The sequence below is a fragment of the Mus musculus genome, chromosome 1, assembly GCF_000001635.26.
Source record: "Mus musculus strain C57BL/6J chromosome 1, GRCm38.p6 C57BL/6J".
In the NCBI taxonomy this organism is placed as follows: Eukaryota; Metazoa; Chordata; class Mammalia; order Rodentia; family Muridae; genus Mus; species Mus musculus.
The window spans coordinates 182,485,555-182,499,373 of NC_000067.6; the positions used below are offsets into that span (position 1 = coordinate 182,485,555).

A 13,819-nucleotide genomic window follows, 5' to 3' on the forward strand; every position below is an offset into this window, starting at 1 on the left:
GTTCAAACCCCAGAAAGCTCTGTGGCCTTGGACCAGCCACTTCCCTTGGCCCTGTCCCGTCATCCTCAAGTTGGAAAGGAGAATGGGTGACTTCCTCGAGAAGATTAATACATAGATGAAGCTCTTTGGGACAGTTCCCAGTACTCTATGCACACTCCATCCTACGACTGGCAGTGTCATCGAGATCAGACAGGGTCTAGGGGACAAAGAGGAGGAGAGGACTGAGCTGTGAGGACAACAGAAGAGATCAGCAAAGGGATCAAGAGAGCAGAGCAGAGGAGGAGCCCTCTCCTGACACGGGCTGGCCTCATCCCTCCCTCCCTCCCTCCCTCCCTCCCTCCCTCCCTCCCTTCCTCCCTCCTTCCCTCCTCTCTCTTCTTTCTTTCTTTCTTTCTTTCTTTCTTTCTTTCTTTCTTTCTTTCTTTCTTTCTTTCTTTCTTTCTTTCTTTCTTTCTTTCTTTCTCCCAGTCTTTTTGAGACAGCGATTCTCTGTGTAGCCCTGGCTGTCCTGGAACCCACTCTGTACAGCACAATGACCTCCACCTCCAAGATCCTCCTGTCTCTGCCTCCCAAGTGTTGGGATTAAAGGAGTACAGCTACCAACACCCAGCTCTAAACATTTTACAAGTGAACTTGACACACAAGAGAGTGGCAGACTGCCCTGAGAGGCTGGTGTGCCCCAGGATGCATTACATGAGGGCCTGGGATGGCTCGTTATGAACTAGGACATAGCACTGCCTCCATAGCCAGATGAAGGCCACAGCCACCAGGGGATGTGGGGACACCAGGGGACATCACAGCAAATGAATGCAGGACGTAGTAAGGCCGAGAAAACGGAAAAAAGATGTTGACACACAGGCTGGTGGTTAAGGAAGAGAATGAGAGCCTGGGTGAGTGGGTGCCAAGTCCCCTGGGCTTCCAGGCTGAGTGGCATATCTAGTCAGGTAGGAGGCCACGGGACCGGAGCCACACATGGTCATGGCCCTTACTTGGGTAATTCCTGCAGCCCCCTGCGGTGGAGCCTCGCCTCCAGTTCCCATCCATCTTGGTGAGTTTCCACTTCTTATAGGAGTCACAGGTGAGGGTGTCCGGGGTCAGGTTGCAGATCTCCAGGCGAGAGTAGTGTCTCAGGAAGTCACTGAAGGACATCCTAGCAAAGCACAGACAGGGTGTCCCGAGTTATAGAAGACACTGGCTTCACCTTAATCTTCTACCTGGTTGACAGGGGTGGGGTGGGGCTGTCTAAGACTCAGTGATGGACGCTATGGCCAGACTCGGAGGCTCCAAATCTAGTTCTGTAGCAGCCACTTTCTCAGGGGTGATTTGGGGCAAATTGATGAGTTCTCTTTGCACCCCAGAGTTCTCAGTGGTGGAATGAAAGCCATGAATAAGTACGAACCGAAACAACATATGGACTCTTGGAACAATATCCACTCGAGGTGTTCTGTGGGGGCAGTGCACACACAGAGGACCCTCTCGGCTCACTAACGAACTGGTTTCTTTCTTTCTTTCTTCCTTCCTTTCTTTCTTTCTTTCTTTCTTTCTTTCTTTTTCTTTTCTTTTTTTTTTCTTTCGAGACAGGGTTTCACTGTGTAGCCCTGGCTGTCCTGAAACTCACTCTGTAGACCAGGCTGGCCTCAAACTCAAATCTGCCTGCCTCTGCCTCCCGAGTGCTGGGATTAAAGGCGTGCACCACCACCGCCTGGCTTAGAGTTGGTTTCTTAATGAGCCAAGGATCTCTCTTTAGAGACTGATGGAAGGAAAGGTCTCATCTTTCTCTGTGTTTTCTCTTGGGGTCTAAACATTTCTGAAGGAATTCCTCTCAGCCCTTGTGAAATTGCCGGGTGTTAACCCCACAGCTGAGATGGACAAATTGAAGAGATTTAAAAGCTGTTTAGGATCATATAGAGTTTTTTTTTTTTCTTTGTTGGAAACAGGTTCTTTCTGGATAGCCAAGGCTATGCAGCTTGGTCTCCAGTTTGAGAGCCCTCTTCCTCAATTTTTAGAGAGCTAAGATTACAGAGGTGCGCCACCTGCTTGGGACTTAGATGCATAAAGAGCAGCAAAGCCAGGTTGCCCTACCACACGTCCTCAGCGTGCTGAACGCATTGCTGACTGGTGCCCTGGTTAGGAATGTCCCTGCCGCCCCTGCTGCCTTACCAGAATTCTCCGTCCTCCTGCCGTTCGGTTAGATTTGCCCTTACTTCTGGGTCAACCGTGTTCCAGCTGGGGCAACTGGAAAGCGAAGCAAGAAGAGAGGTCTTAGGAATCAGTGTGTGGCAATGACCATGTCTCTCCACAGTCCCCAAAGGCTGAGGCTCGGAACACACCCACTTTTACTAACTTCCGAGGGCCCAGACCCACCTGCATCCAGACCCCATGGAGAAACACAAAACATAATCTAAGAAGCACAGACGCTTGTGCAGGGAGCTAGGGGAGAGGTCACACTCTCCTGGAACACGGTGGATAGAAGAGTAAAAATGAGCAAGGCCCACCGTCAAGGGCTGGAGGAGCATTGCTGTGTCAGGGACGATGCTCCCGGCAGCTCTTTTAGGGGCAACTGGAAACCCACCAAGGACCACCCCCAGAGCAACCCGGAAGGAAGTCTGCCCGTAGGCGGTCCTCTGCTGAGGCTAGGGCCGCCTGGAACAAGCCAGAAAAGGGGTAGAGGAAGGGGAAGCGCTTCTGGGAAAGAGTCAAGGGACCAGGTGGACGGCTCAACGGAGCTTTTGTCCCAGAGGGTTGAAGCTTAACAGCTACCGGAAAGCCCTGGGGATCAACAGGCTCATCCCCGCTCTTGGCACACAGTTCATGGCCTTGATTTATTAGGATGACGGGGCCTTTTCTTCCTTTATTTTTTGTTTACACTTATTTGTGTGTGTGTGAGCGCACGCGCGAGTGTGTGCCCCCTCGAATATTCCAGCAGGGTGATGGTGTGCTCTGCCACAGTGCTTTTTTGAAGGTTAGAGGACCACTTGTGGTTAGCAGGTTCTTTCCTCCATGTAGGTCCCAGGCATCAGGCTTGGCGCCAAGCATCGTTACCTACTGGGCCATCTCACTAGCCTGTGGGGTGTGTTTTACCCCAGAGGGCCCAATAGCAGAGTGAACGTGAGCTGGAAAAGGAAGGAGGGACCACGGACCGGACCATGAGGTAGGAAAGAATGTGCCCCGCTGGAGGCCTGGGCCAGGCCATGGCTCCCCAGTGCTGAGTGGTGACCTGTTTGCAAAACCCCTTAGCGAGTCGCAGGCCTGGGGCCCACGCGGTGTGAGGAGTGACCTCAGGACCTCATTTCTTGGCACTGCCCACAGTGCCACCTCTCAGAGCTTCAGCTAGCCCTCCTCAGCCCTCCGTGTAGGGTGTGTGCTCTCTGGCCCCACTCCTCGGCCCTCCCTGTAGAATGCGCGCTCCAGGGGCCCACCCACCCTGTTCCCTTCTCACTTGTCATTCCACTTCCCGGTCCACTCTACTTGTCCCCAGGGATTCCTGATGCGGATCAATTTCTGCAGGCTTCCTGAACTTTCAACCTGAAGGATCCAATGAAAGAAAGGAGAGAGGGACTAAGGGACATGCAGGCTTGGAGGGGCTTGGACACCCCCACTTCAGACAAGTGGGTGGAGGAGGATCATGGAAGCTGGAAGGGACTTAACCCTCAGATCACTGCTGGGCAGCTTTGGAAAATCATAACTAAACTCCAAGTACCCAGGAGCTCGCTCCCCAAGTTCCGGGGAAGCCAATGAAATAAGAATTAAAGCTCTCAGGAGCTGGCTCTAAAGACTGGGCCTTTAATCTTTGTTAGCAGCGGGAGACACCAACAGCCTGGCTAGCTGGCCTGGTGTCTGTGGTTGGGGTGTTAGAGCTAAACATCCGTTAACTAACTGTAACTGGTGGTACTTCTGTCACAGGCTCTCAGAGATGCGTTCTCCGTTGCTTATGATGTTGGGTGAAAAGGAAGATGCTGTTTGGGTTGTTGTTGTTGTTTGTTGTTTTGACAAGGTTTCATTGGGTTACCCTCCTGTCTAGGCTCCGAAGGCTGGGATGACAGGCCCACCATACCTGCAGCTTACTTGTAAATGGCTGGGGGAAAAAAACCCAGCCATTTATATGGAGACAGCATGTGCAGTAAAAGTTAGCCAAGTTAAAATACACATTTAAAAAATAATATTTTTAGAAAATCCTAGCCCTTGAGAAACAGAGGCTAGGATTTCAGGTGTGAGCCACCACGCCCCACGAACAATAATTTAAGAGTGTAAAATAGGAAGTTCTGAGTTTGGGTTTTGTTTTTAAAGCTGATCCAGAGAGTAAAAGAACGCCTGCAGCTGCCTCGGTGACCAGCAGAGGGCAGCGCGCGCCAGGCAGCTGCCGCCCTGGAGGCCCCACCCCGGACAGCCACGTGCTAGCAGGGGGCGTACCTCCTCGGCTCCGGTGACAGAGTACGCATGTCCTTTCACCAACTTCTGGTACGTAACGGCCTCAGAATCTGCAGCGCTGGTGATCTGCAAACACAAGGACAGTAGGTGGCAGCTGCTCCATCCCGGATACAAATGGCCCAGAAAGATGCACATGGCACCCGGGCCTAGTCTGGAAAACTCTGCGCATCCATCCTGCCACCTGGAGGAGCAACTTTTAGTTGCTGATCACCAGGGAGCAAGTTGGCGCATGCCCCCCCTCCCCCCAGATGAGTCACCTTCTAGACAAGGGTCTGTGGGAGGCCTAATGACAGACACCCAAGTGGCAACTGTAGCCAAGATGCTGTGATTCTGCAACCCCTACTCCGCCCAACTAAGTTGCACTGACAGCGACTTTTTAACTTCAGAATCCATGTATTGGGTTGCCAACTCCTTAAAGGCCCTCCTTTCCCATCCTTTGGGCACAGCTTGGGGAAACTCCTGGGGCCTGGACCAGCCTCACTTTCCATCTCCCTGGTGAGGTTTGTTTGCCTGCAAAGCTATTTTGAAGAAGCAGATCCTTCTGGTACTCCCTGGCGTCTTCTCCAGGACCCACCAGCACTGGGACAGAGTGAGGAGAGGTTGCAGGGCTGCTCAAACAACCCTGCAGGTGCCGGACAAGGTGTCAAGACCAGCAGAAGGGGGGTGGGGGGCTTTTTGTGACCTGCGGTCTGTGAGTGGAGTGATACAACACAGTTAGAATGGAAAGTGGGATGGGGATGAAGGTCTGGTGGCACTGTTACTGTATCAATGGCGCCCCTAGAGGACTATTGCCTGGTGACCCTGGGCAAGGGATGCACCCATGCCTTAAGGAGCTTCTGGGTGGCGGCGGACTTGAGTGCTTGCGGAGGGTGATGGAGACTTACATCGATAGAGCAGCCAAGCAGAGAACCTTTCTCCAAAGCCTTCTGGATGATCTTGAACAAGTTGGGAGGAGGCTTCCTCAGCTCATACCACTCAGCAATGCCTCCTGTGAAGTCTTCAAAGCCTTCCGTGGTGGCACCCCCTGAGAGTGCTTCATAGCACCCATTGATCCTGAAGGGGGAATTCATGCTGCAACAGGGAGCCTTCATCCCTGAAAATGCCTCCCCACTCCAACTTAGATCCCCACTTGGGAGCTCATGGGGTCCTCTGCTTTTATCTTCCTTGTCTTTGTCTCCAACTCGGGGTGCCCAGGAAGGCAAGGAGCGATCCCTCTAGTTATTTTCCTCTGTGGCTACAACATGCTTTAGAATTTGTACCAAACCAGGAAGGGTTTAGTGATGTTCTGGGATGACTTAATGCTGCTCTGATCCAGCCTCTGGCGTTGACTCTAGCCCTGACACAGAGGTTGGCTGGAGACACTTCAGAAATGAACCCAGTTTCCCAAAAAGCACACAGCAGGTTCCTGTGGTCATGCCCTGAGCTCTATGCCCCAAGTTCTCTTGGTTAAGAACATGAAGCCCCCCTGCCCCAGTGTCTGGCCTGGGGTTGTAGAGATCCTAAACCCACTAGCTCCATCTTAATGCAGTGAGTGCATCAGCACCAGCACCAGCACCAGCACCAGCACCAGCACCAGCACCTGAGGCTCCCGCTGCAGAGGGCTGACATCCGGGGTGGACCCAGCACAACTTTGGGCCAGCTGGGTGATACACAGCTAGGATTAGAACCAAGAAGCCATTCTTACCAGCCACCTGATTTATTCTGGGTGAGTTTCTACAGTTTTTCTACCCCTGCAATGGGTAGCTTTGCCCACTGGCAGAAGCTTTTGGTCTTTTCAGCTAAGAGGCAATGGGGGCCCACCAGAGAAGCAGAGTTCTTTCTCAAGGCCAGAGCAGACAGCCCCAGAATGTCCCAGTTCACTTGCTCAGAAAGAGCAATGACTGTCCTGTACCAGTACATCATGTGAACAGCCACCATACCCATATTACCTCCTTGAATTAAGAGCCAAATTTGGGCCAAAGTCATCCTTTTATAGAACAGAATGTCTATTCAAAACAGTCCCCGAAATAGCTCCCGCTGTTTTGGAGTCCAGGGCAGCAGAGGCAAGATGGGGTGTTGGGGAAGGGCGTGGTTACTTACTTGGCATAGGCTTTCTCCAGAAGGGCACTCCAGAACTCACTCCCTTCAGCTGAATGCACAAAGAGCAGCTCCCCGTCCTTAGTGGGCAGCCTGTCGTCCACCACCACCTCCACCCACTCGCCATATTGCCAGAACTGCAAGGCAAGAGGGACAAGATAGGGTGACACTGGGACTCTGAGCCTTGGCCTCATCCGGTTCTCCCCAGCCCAGCCCCTTGCTGTGGGTTCCTATGATGCTCTTCGGTGTCCTATGTTAAGTGTGCCCCTCACCAAGCAAGAAGCCAGCGGAGCTCATCTGTGTCTCCAAAGCCGCATGCACTTCTTTAAAAAAATATCATCTCTCACTTGCTATCATAAAAAGATTTTTAACCTTTTATCTCAACCCTCAAATAATAAACATAAAAAAAAACCCTAGGGGATTACTTCCTGAACATATTACTTCCTGTACACCATGATCTACCTCCGTGGACCACCTCCATCCCAACTCCACGCCGTTCGGATGGGATCCCACATGATGATCAAGTTGGGAAAATCTTGTCTCTCTCTTCCAGCATCCTTTGCAGAACAGAACTGATCTCCAGAGCTTTCAAACTACCAGAGACTGGGGAGTGTAGGAGCAAGCCAAGCCCAGAGGCATCTGCTGAGCCCCTGAGCCAGGGCAAGGAAGTGCCTCAGCCAAGTATAAAGTTACCTGGAAGTGGAAGATGCCTGCATAGTTTTCCTGGAAGCTCTGATCTGGAGGCACAACCCGAGCCAGGATTTCCTCATTCAAGGTGAGGGAGGCGATGGCAGCCAGCAGCCAGCAGTCCCCTGAGAACACAAAGCCACACAGAGCTCTGGTCAGGTCTTAGTTCCCAGAGGATGTGAAGTCTTGTTCCTGCAGCTGGGTGCTTGGAACCCAACGTTACCCTGGAGTAGATGGAGTGGTGTTTCAGACAGTCCCTCAACTAAGGGACAGGTCACCCGGTCTGATGGATATTTTTATGGACACGCTACAGGAGAAATGCCGTGTTGGGTGGATGGCTGCATACAAGAGAGGTTCGTTCTCTGAGAAACTCAGAACTCTCGTGGCGGCTCAACTGTGTCCTTGGAGCCCAGCTCTGTGCCTGATACACAGGAGCTATGCCCGTCTATGGACGGACTGAACTTGACGGGCAACAGAGGCTTCAATGAAAAGAGGTTTTCTAGCGGAGTTTGAATGAGAGGAAGAAAATACAGCAATAGACGGGGAGGAGCTGAACACAAGGAAGGAGATGCCGGGGCACAGGGGGCGGGGGTGGAATCCAGGGGAAGGGAGGAAGGCAGTGCGATCACAGGAGTGTACAACAAAGGCAGACAGAACAGCCATGAGCTGATCTGCATGAGCTCCAGCTGACTGAGGTTTCCCTGGGGTAGAGGCAGAGCTCACTTCTGGGATGTGGTCAGGGAAGGGACTGGGCGGGGACAGGGACAGGGACAACCAGATGAGGCTCTCTGATCCTCAGGCCAGGTCTTTGTGAAGGAAGATGTATGTCTAAAGCATGCAGTCCCCATTGGTGCCCACAGCAGGAGCTTCGTGTAGGACGCACCATGGTCATCCTGCAGTTACAAATAACCTGGTCCAGCACCGGCTCCAGGCACTTTGCAGACTGGGACTTGTTGAGCACAAAAACAAAAGAACAAAACCCAAAACCAACAATAAAGGGGAACTAGAGAGATGGCTCAGCGGTTAAGAGCACTGACTGTTCTTCCAAAGGTCCAGAGTTCAAATCCCAGCAACCACATGGTGGCTCACAACCATCTGTAATGAGATCTGACACCTTCTTCTGGTGCTGCCTGAAGACAGCTACAGTGTACTTAGATATAATAATAAATAAATCTTTAGGCCAGGGCCAGCCTGAGTGAACTGGGTCGATCAGAGTGAGCAGAGGTCCTGAATTCAAAATTCCCAGCAACCACATGATGGCTCACAGCTACAGTGTACTCATATACATAAAGTAAATAAATAAATCTTTTTTTTTAATGGGGGGGGGGCAAACTGGGAAGAGAATGAAGATGTTTACTACAGCAACAGTTGCCATGGTAACCACATAACCACAGGGACTAGCTTGGTTAATTAGAATACTTGTGCCCTTTATGGAGTTCTGAATTCTGGTGGCTACTGGGCAAATCCTGCTGGAGCCTGAGAGAGGCGATCCCTCTGACAGGACGGCACTCAGATCTTCGGGTTGTGCTGTGTGACAAATGGTGGCAGTGGGTGGTATGTGGATACAGAGACCCCCTAATTAGCAGGTCACCAAAAGAAAGTGAATCTGCTGCTTCTGGAATTGGGTGGGTTGTGGAGCACTGCACACTTTGTAGTTTTCCGCTGCAACCATTTGCTGTTCTCCGCGTGACACCAGGGCCTTCCCGGGACTCTGTCTCCAAGGTTCAGAAGCTATGACTCTGTCCCTAATTCCAGACAACTGGAACACTGACTGGGGCAGTGTCTGAATTCAGGAACAAAGTGTAACGATCCCCGGTTGAACTTGGGGGGTGGGGGCAGGCGGCCTCTACATTGCATCTATGAAGATGTGTGTAGACTGAAGGGCTGACATCATCTTGCCTCCATGAAACTCTGCCAATGCTGCTGAAGAAAGTCTGAGAGATGAGGAAGCTCACCCCACCCCCACCCCCTACTCGAGTTGTTCCTGAAGCCAGACCTGGCTTACAGTATTCCCCTCACATGGGCTGACCATTTCCCCGTTTCCTGACCCAGCGCACTGGGTTACAAGTCCCTGCGGCTTACTGCTGGGGGAAGGTGGACAAGAGCCATTGCTTGTTCAGGCCTCCTGCACACTGCCCACTTCTCTAGGAGATTCAAATTCTTGTCATTACTCCTCACAACAGCTCCAGGAGGGCGTGCAATGCAAACGCTGTCTCCACGTTAAAGAATGACAAGGCCTAGCAAGCCTCTGTGTCCACTGTGCACAGTCAAACACAGCCGCAGGCCCAAGGTTTAGAGGTGGGGCTTTATTGGCTGTCAGACTTCCAAGGGATCCAACCTTTTGGGTCACTGAGGCCACTATACGGCCCAAACTAGAGACTCTGACACGGAGGCTAGGGAGCTGGAGAAAACTGGTGGTGATCCTTTCTAGCTCTGGATAGCAGCTGGACCTGAGCGTCAGGAGGTCATGGGGTAGACATTTGGCAGGTCTTACACACACAGTCTCTGAGTCCAAACCCTGGGACGTTTCTTGTTTTCTGGAGACACGGTCTCACTATGGGACTCTGGCTGGTTTGGAACTTGATGTGTAGACCAGGCTGCTCTTGAACTCACAGAGCTCTCTGCCTGCCTCTGCTTCTCTAGTGCTGTAATTAAAGGCATGTGCTATCATAACCAGCTAAACCTTGGGTTTCGTTTCAGAATAACACCATGATAGTAGTTTCTTTTCATCAAGATTATCCAGTTCCCACTAGGAACGCTCAATTGTAAATTTGAATTCAACTCTTTGGAAGAATATGCTAACAGCCAACAGTTTTCAAAAGTCCACTTCCTCTAACAAGGCTACACCTCCTGATCTTTGCAGTCCTTCCAAAGAGCAACTAAGCATCCAACTGTATTCAAACATATGAGCCCACGGGGTCATAAATGTGGCCAGGCTGCCACATTTATGAAATGTTAAAGCCTATAATTTCTTCAGTGCAACGCAATTCACCAAGACAATGTGAAAGCTTAGTGTTACACAGCCAAGACAACACTACAATCAAAGCCAAGGCGGGAAGCAACGAAAGATGTGCACTTTGGACTTGGTGTGTTGAAGCAAGGTCCCACGGTGTAGCGTAGGCTAGCCAAAAACTCGAAAACTCTCCTGCCCAGGACTCCCATGTGCTGAGATCCCAGGTGTGCCCCAATACACTCTGCTCGAGCCATACACATCTTAGTGTCACACATTCAACTCTTCTAACTCTCGAGCCCAGTGAGGAAGCCTTAGAGGCGGGAGAACATTTTAGTTTTTAGTAAGGCGGAAACACTTGAAATCCCATTTCACATGTAATTCCCTCACATTCTCCCTCGTCCCAAGCAGCAGAGTATTTTGTGATACGTTGGGAAGCTCCACTACCCGTTAAAAAAAAAAAGTACTGATTCATACAAAATGTACTGGCACCAATCTCCACACAGTGATTGTGCAGCTGACACACTCAGAGGCTACGCATGTGCCAGGCCTGCGTAAGCATTTGCACACATCTTCACAGTACCTCATCCTTTCATGGTCACTAAACAGTGCCTATTTCATGGTGGACACCAGTTTCCATGGGTGCCGTCCGGGCTGCTGAACACCCACCACAGTTGTCTGCTAATTTAAACACTTCATTGCACACCTTTCACGTCCTGCTTTGCGGATGTCTTGGTGCCTCTTCCAGATCCACCGGACTCAGAGCCATGTTGGGAGACTTGGATGTTCGAGACGTAACCTGAGACGTCTCTGCAGAGCGTGCACTCTGCCTGTAAGCCCCATCTGCATGGGGCAGTTTATCCCCATGATGCCTGCAGTACTCTATCAACCACGGCCTCCTCACTCAGCCCCACCCATCCTTGATTTTACCCCCACCAAGGTCAGAATCCACCTGTAGCATTTTATGGGAACACTTCCCTTCTGGATAATCATGATGACCTGTTCCTGGTCAGGTGCCCTAGTTGGAGATGTCCCTGTAGTTGGTTCCCTCTCAGCAGAACTTGCTCGGGGCAGTTACAACCTGGGCTAGTTAATAAGTCAGCTGGCTAGTTTGGGAGGATCTGATTCACTCCACCGCCACAAAGGGATTCAACTAATCTCTTTTAGCTCCAGCAAACAGCTCTAAAGGGTGCCTTTAGAGTCCAGGGGCGGAGGCCCTGGAATGTGGCCACGTGGATGTGGCTTGGGGGAAAAAAAAGCACAGGTTTTAACCTGCACCTGTAAGAGACTCAAGACTTGAACGCTATGTTCCCCACCAGCCTGCTCTTGGCTCTGCTCTCCAGTCATAACAGGACAACACTGGTGGGAGGGAGGGAGGACAAGACGTCCACTCAGACCTCGGCCCACTCTGGGGGAAAGGACTGTCTCTGTGTCATAACTTGAATTACTCAAATCCCGTCTTCCTCTCCCGTTAGCCATCAATGTTGTCACACAGGTACAAAGCTTCTTTGCACACCATCTTCTGTGGACTATTTTTGGGTCCCCAAATTACTCTGTTTACCTCAACCAGAAACACTTGTCTCCGGAGCCTGAGCGCTGGACTGTGGTGAGGTGAGGTGAGGTGCCTGGCCCATCCCCTCTGCTTGCCCCTGTGTTTAGTTTGTAGCCTCCAACCTGGTATCTGCTTAGAAGCCCCCTGAGCAGTAGACCCAGGGGCTATGGCTGCTGGTGTGCCTTAGCCACTGGGGGACCTGGAGATCAAAGGCCAGAGCATGTTTCCCCTGCTTCCTCTGATAACGGCTCTCTCTTGGTGGCACTAAGTCCCACTGGGAGTTCTAGAATTCTGTCAATTGCCCCCAACCTGCAGAAGGAGATTCAGAGAAGAGCCCTGGGCAGCAGTTGAGGTGTACTGATACAGTTGCACAGGAGCCTGTGGGGACTGAGACAATTGTGTTTTTAAAGACTTTTTTTTTAAAGTAGCCCATATTCTCAGCTACAAAGGTTCATTTTCATAAAAATGTCTTTCCCTCTTAAATTGGCCTATAAACAACACGATCCCAATAAAAATAGCAAAAGAGTTTTAAAATTTGGAATCTAGTCGACACCTAAGTTTATAGGGGAGATTAAACATGAGGCACAGCCAGAGGACAGTATCTAAAAGAGGCCCAGAGTCATGGTGCAGCCTGGAATTCTAGCACTTTGGAACGTAGGGAGGAAGTTCCTGGGCCCCTGGACTCATGCCTAGTACAAGCTCTGTGCTGTGCTGCCTCCCCCAAATCACCCTAAACAACAGAGCTAAGTGACAAAGTGACATGAATTAAGATGTCTAAAATGATGAGCAAAAGAACGGGCTGTGGCATGGCTCTGCAGGCAGAGGCTCTTGGCCCTAAGATCTGGGTTTGAGCCCCAGAACTCACAAGGCAGAAGGAGAGAACTGACTACTGCAGGCTGTCCTCTGAACTCCACAAGTGTGGAGGCCACACAAAAAGAATGATGAATGGTTTGATATTCATATATAAACAATCATTATGCAGTTTAAATGTATATTTACACATACTATGTATTCACTTATAACTACAATAAACTATCCATTTATACAATTCATCCTTTTATGTATTTGGATATTTTATATTATGGTAATATTTGACATAGTATGTGAATCCATGAAAATTCTAGAAAAAGTAGGAGAAGTCTATTACAATCTTAGAGTGGAAATTAGCTATCTGATTGAAATTTAGAAGTCATGAAGTTTTAAAATCATAAGTTAAAATTCTTTAAATCTAAAATAATAAATTTAGCTACATTAAAGAAATTACATGGTAAAAGTCACAATAAGCAAAGAAGTAAAATAATAAGAATATAGAAAACGTGAAAAATGAATGTCGTTAAGGCCTAGACCACGGGTCACTTTTTTTTTTAAGTATATAAAGAGCAAAAGGCCAAGCTTACTAGAAAAATAAAGATACAGTTAATAGAAAAGGGAAAACTGGTGTGTGTGTGTGTGTGTGTGTGTGTGTGTGTGTGTGTGTGTGTGTGTGTTCATGCGTGTGCATACATAGTAACGGGAAGCTGTGTCTGTGCCTGGGTATGTGTGTTTTCATGTGTGTGCATTTACATGAGAGCAGAAGGCTCTGTCTTCTGTATATATTTGTGTGTGCACATGTGTGTGTATGTATGCGCTATGTGACATACACAAGAATGTATGTGTGTGTGTGCATACAAGAGAGCAGAGAGTTCATGTGTGTGCATATGCACAAGAGCAGGAGAGTGTGCCTGTGTGTGTGTTATGTGTATACACAAGAGCAGAAGGCTGTGTATGTGTGTGCAGTGCAGTCTCAGGTGCCGTCCTTTCTGCGTTTTGAGGCAGGCTTTCTCACTGGACTACTTAGGCTAGGCTGGCTGGTGAGGGAGCCACAGACCCTCTCTCCCCTCAGCCCAGGGCTACCTGCTACAGTGAACACAGACCCTCTGTACCCTCAGCCCAGGGCTACCTGCTACAGTGAAGCGCCCTTGACTGTACTTATGCTTTTCTCTCTGGGTTGGGGCTCCCTCTTCCTTCTGGACATTTCTCTTTCTCTATTAAGTTAAGGTCTGCAATTCTGTAACTCAGGCTGACCTAAAACTCACTAATAGTCTAGACTGGTCTCAAATTTACAGCAATCCTCCTGCCTCAGCCTC

General features: G+C 50.1%; 1 protein-coding gene and 1 long non-coding RNA gene across 3 annotated transcripts in view; one reads left to right on the forward strand and one right to left on the reverse strand.

The window, feature by feature from the left end:
* Capn2 (calpain 2) overlaps positions 1-13,819 on the reverse strand; it is a 50,358-nt gene that overhangs the window by 18,302 nt on the left and 18,237 nt on the right. The window contains exons 3-9 of the mRNA NM_009794.4: positions 7,198-7,316; positions 6,508-6,641; positions 5,313-5,481; positions 4,411-4,494; positions 3,440-3,525; positions 2,161-2,235; positions 990-1,150 (exon numbers count right to left, since the gene is read on the reverse strand). Of these exons, the coding sequence (NP_033924.2) occupies positions 990-1,150; positions 2,161-2,235; positions 3,440-3,525; positions 4,411-4,494; positions 5,313-5,481; positions 6,508-6,641; positions 7,198-7,316 (828 nt within the window). The remainder of the gene's footprint in view (positions 1-989; positions 1,151-2,160; positions 2,236-3,439; positions 3,526-4,410; positions 4,495-5,312; positions 5,482-6,507; positions 6,642-7,197; positions 7,317-13,819) is intronic.
* On the forward strand, positions 467-9,870 carry LOC108167751. 2 transcript variants are annotated; one of them, XR_001779586.2, is made up of 3 exons: positions 2,232-3,151; positions 4,288-6,133; positions 7,058-9,870. It is a non-coding gene; the product is annotated as an uncharacterized LOC108167751 (long non-coding RNA). The 2 variants fall into 2 exon arrangements; XR_003948412.1 differs by having other exon boundaries at positions 467-3,151; positions 4,288-9,870.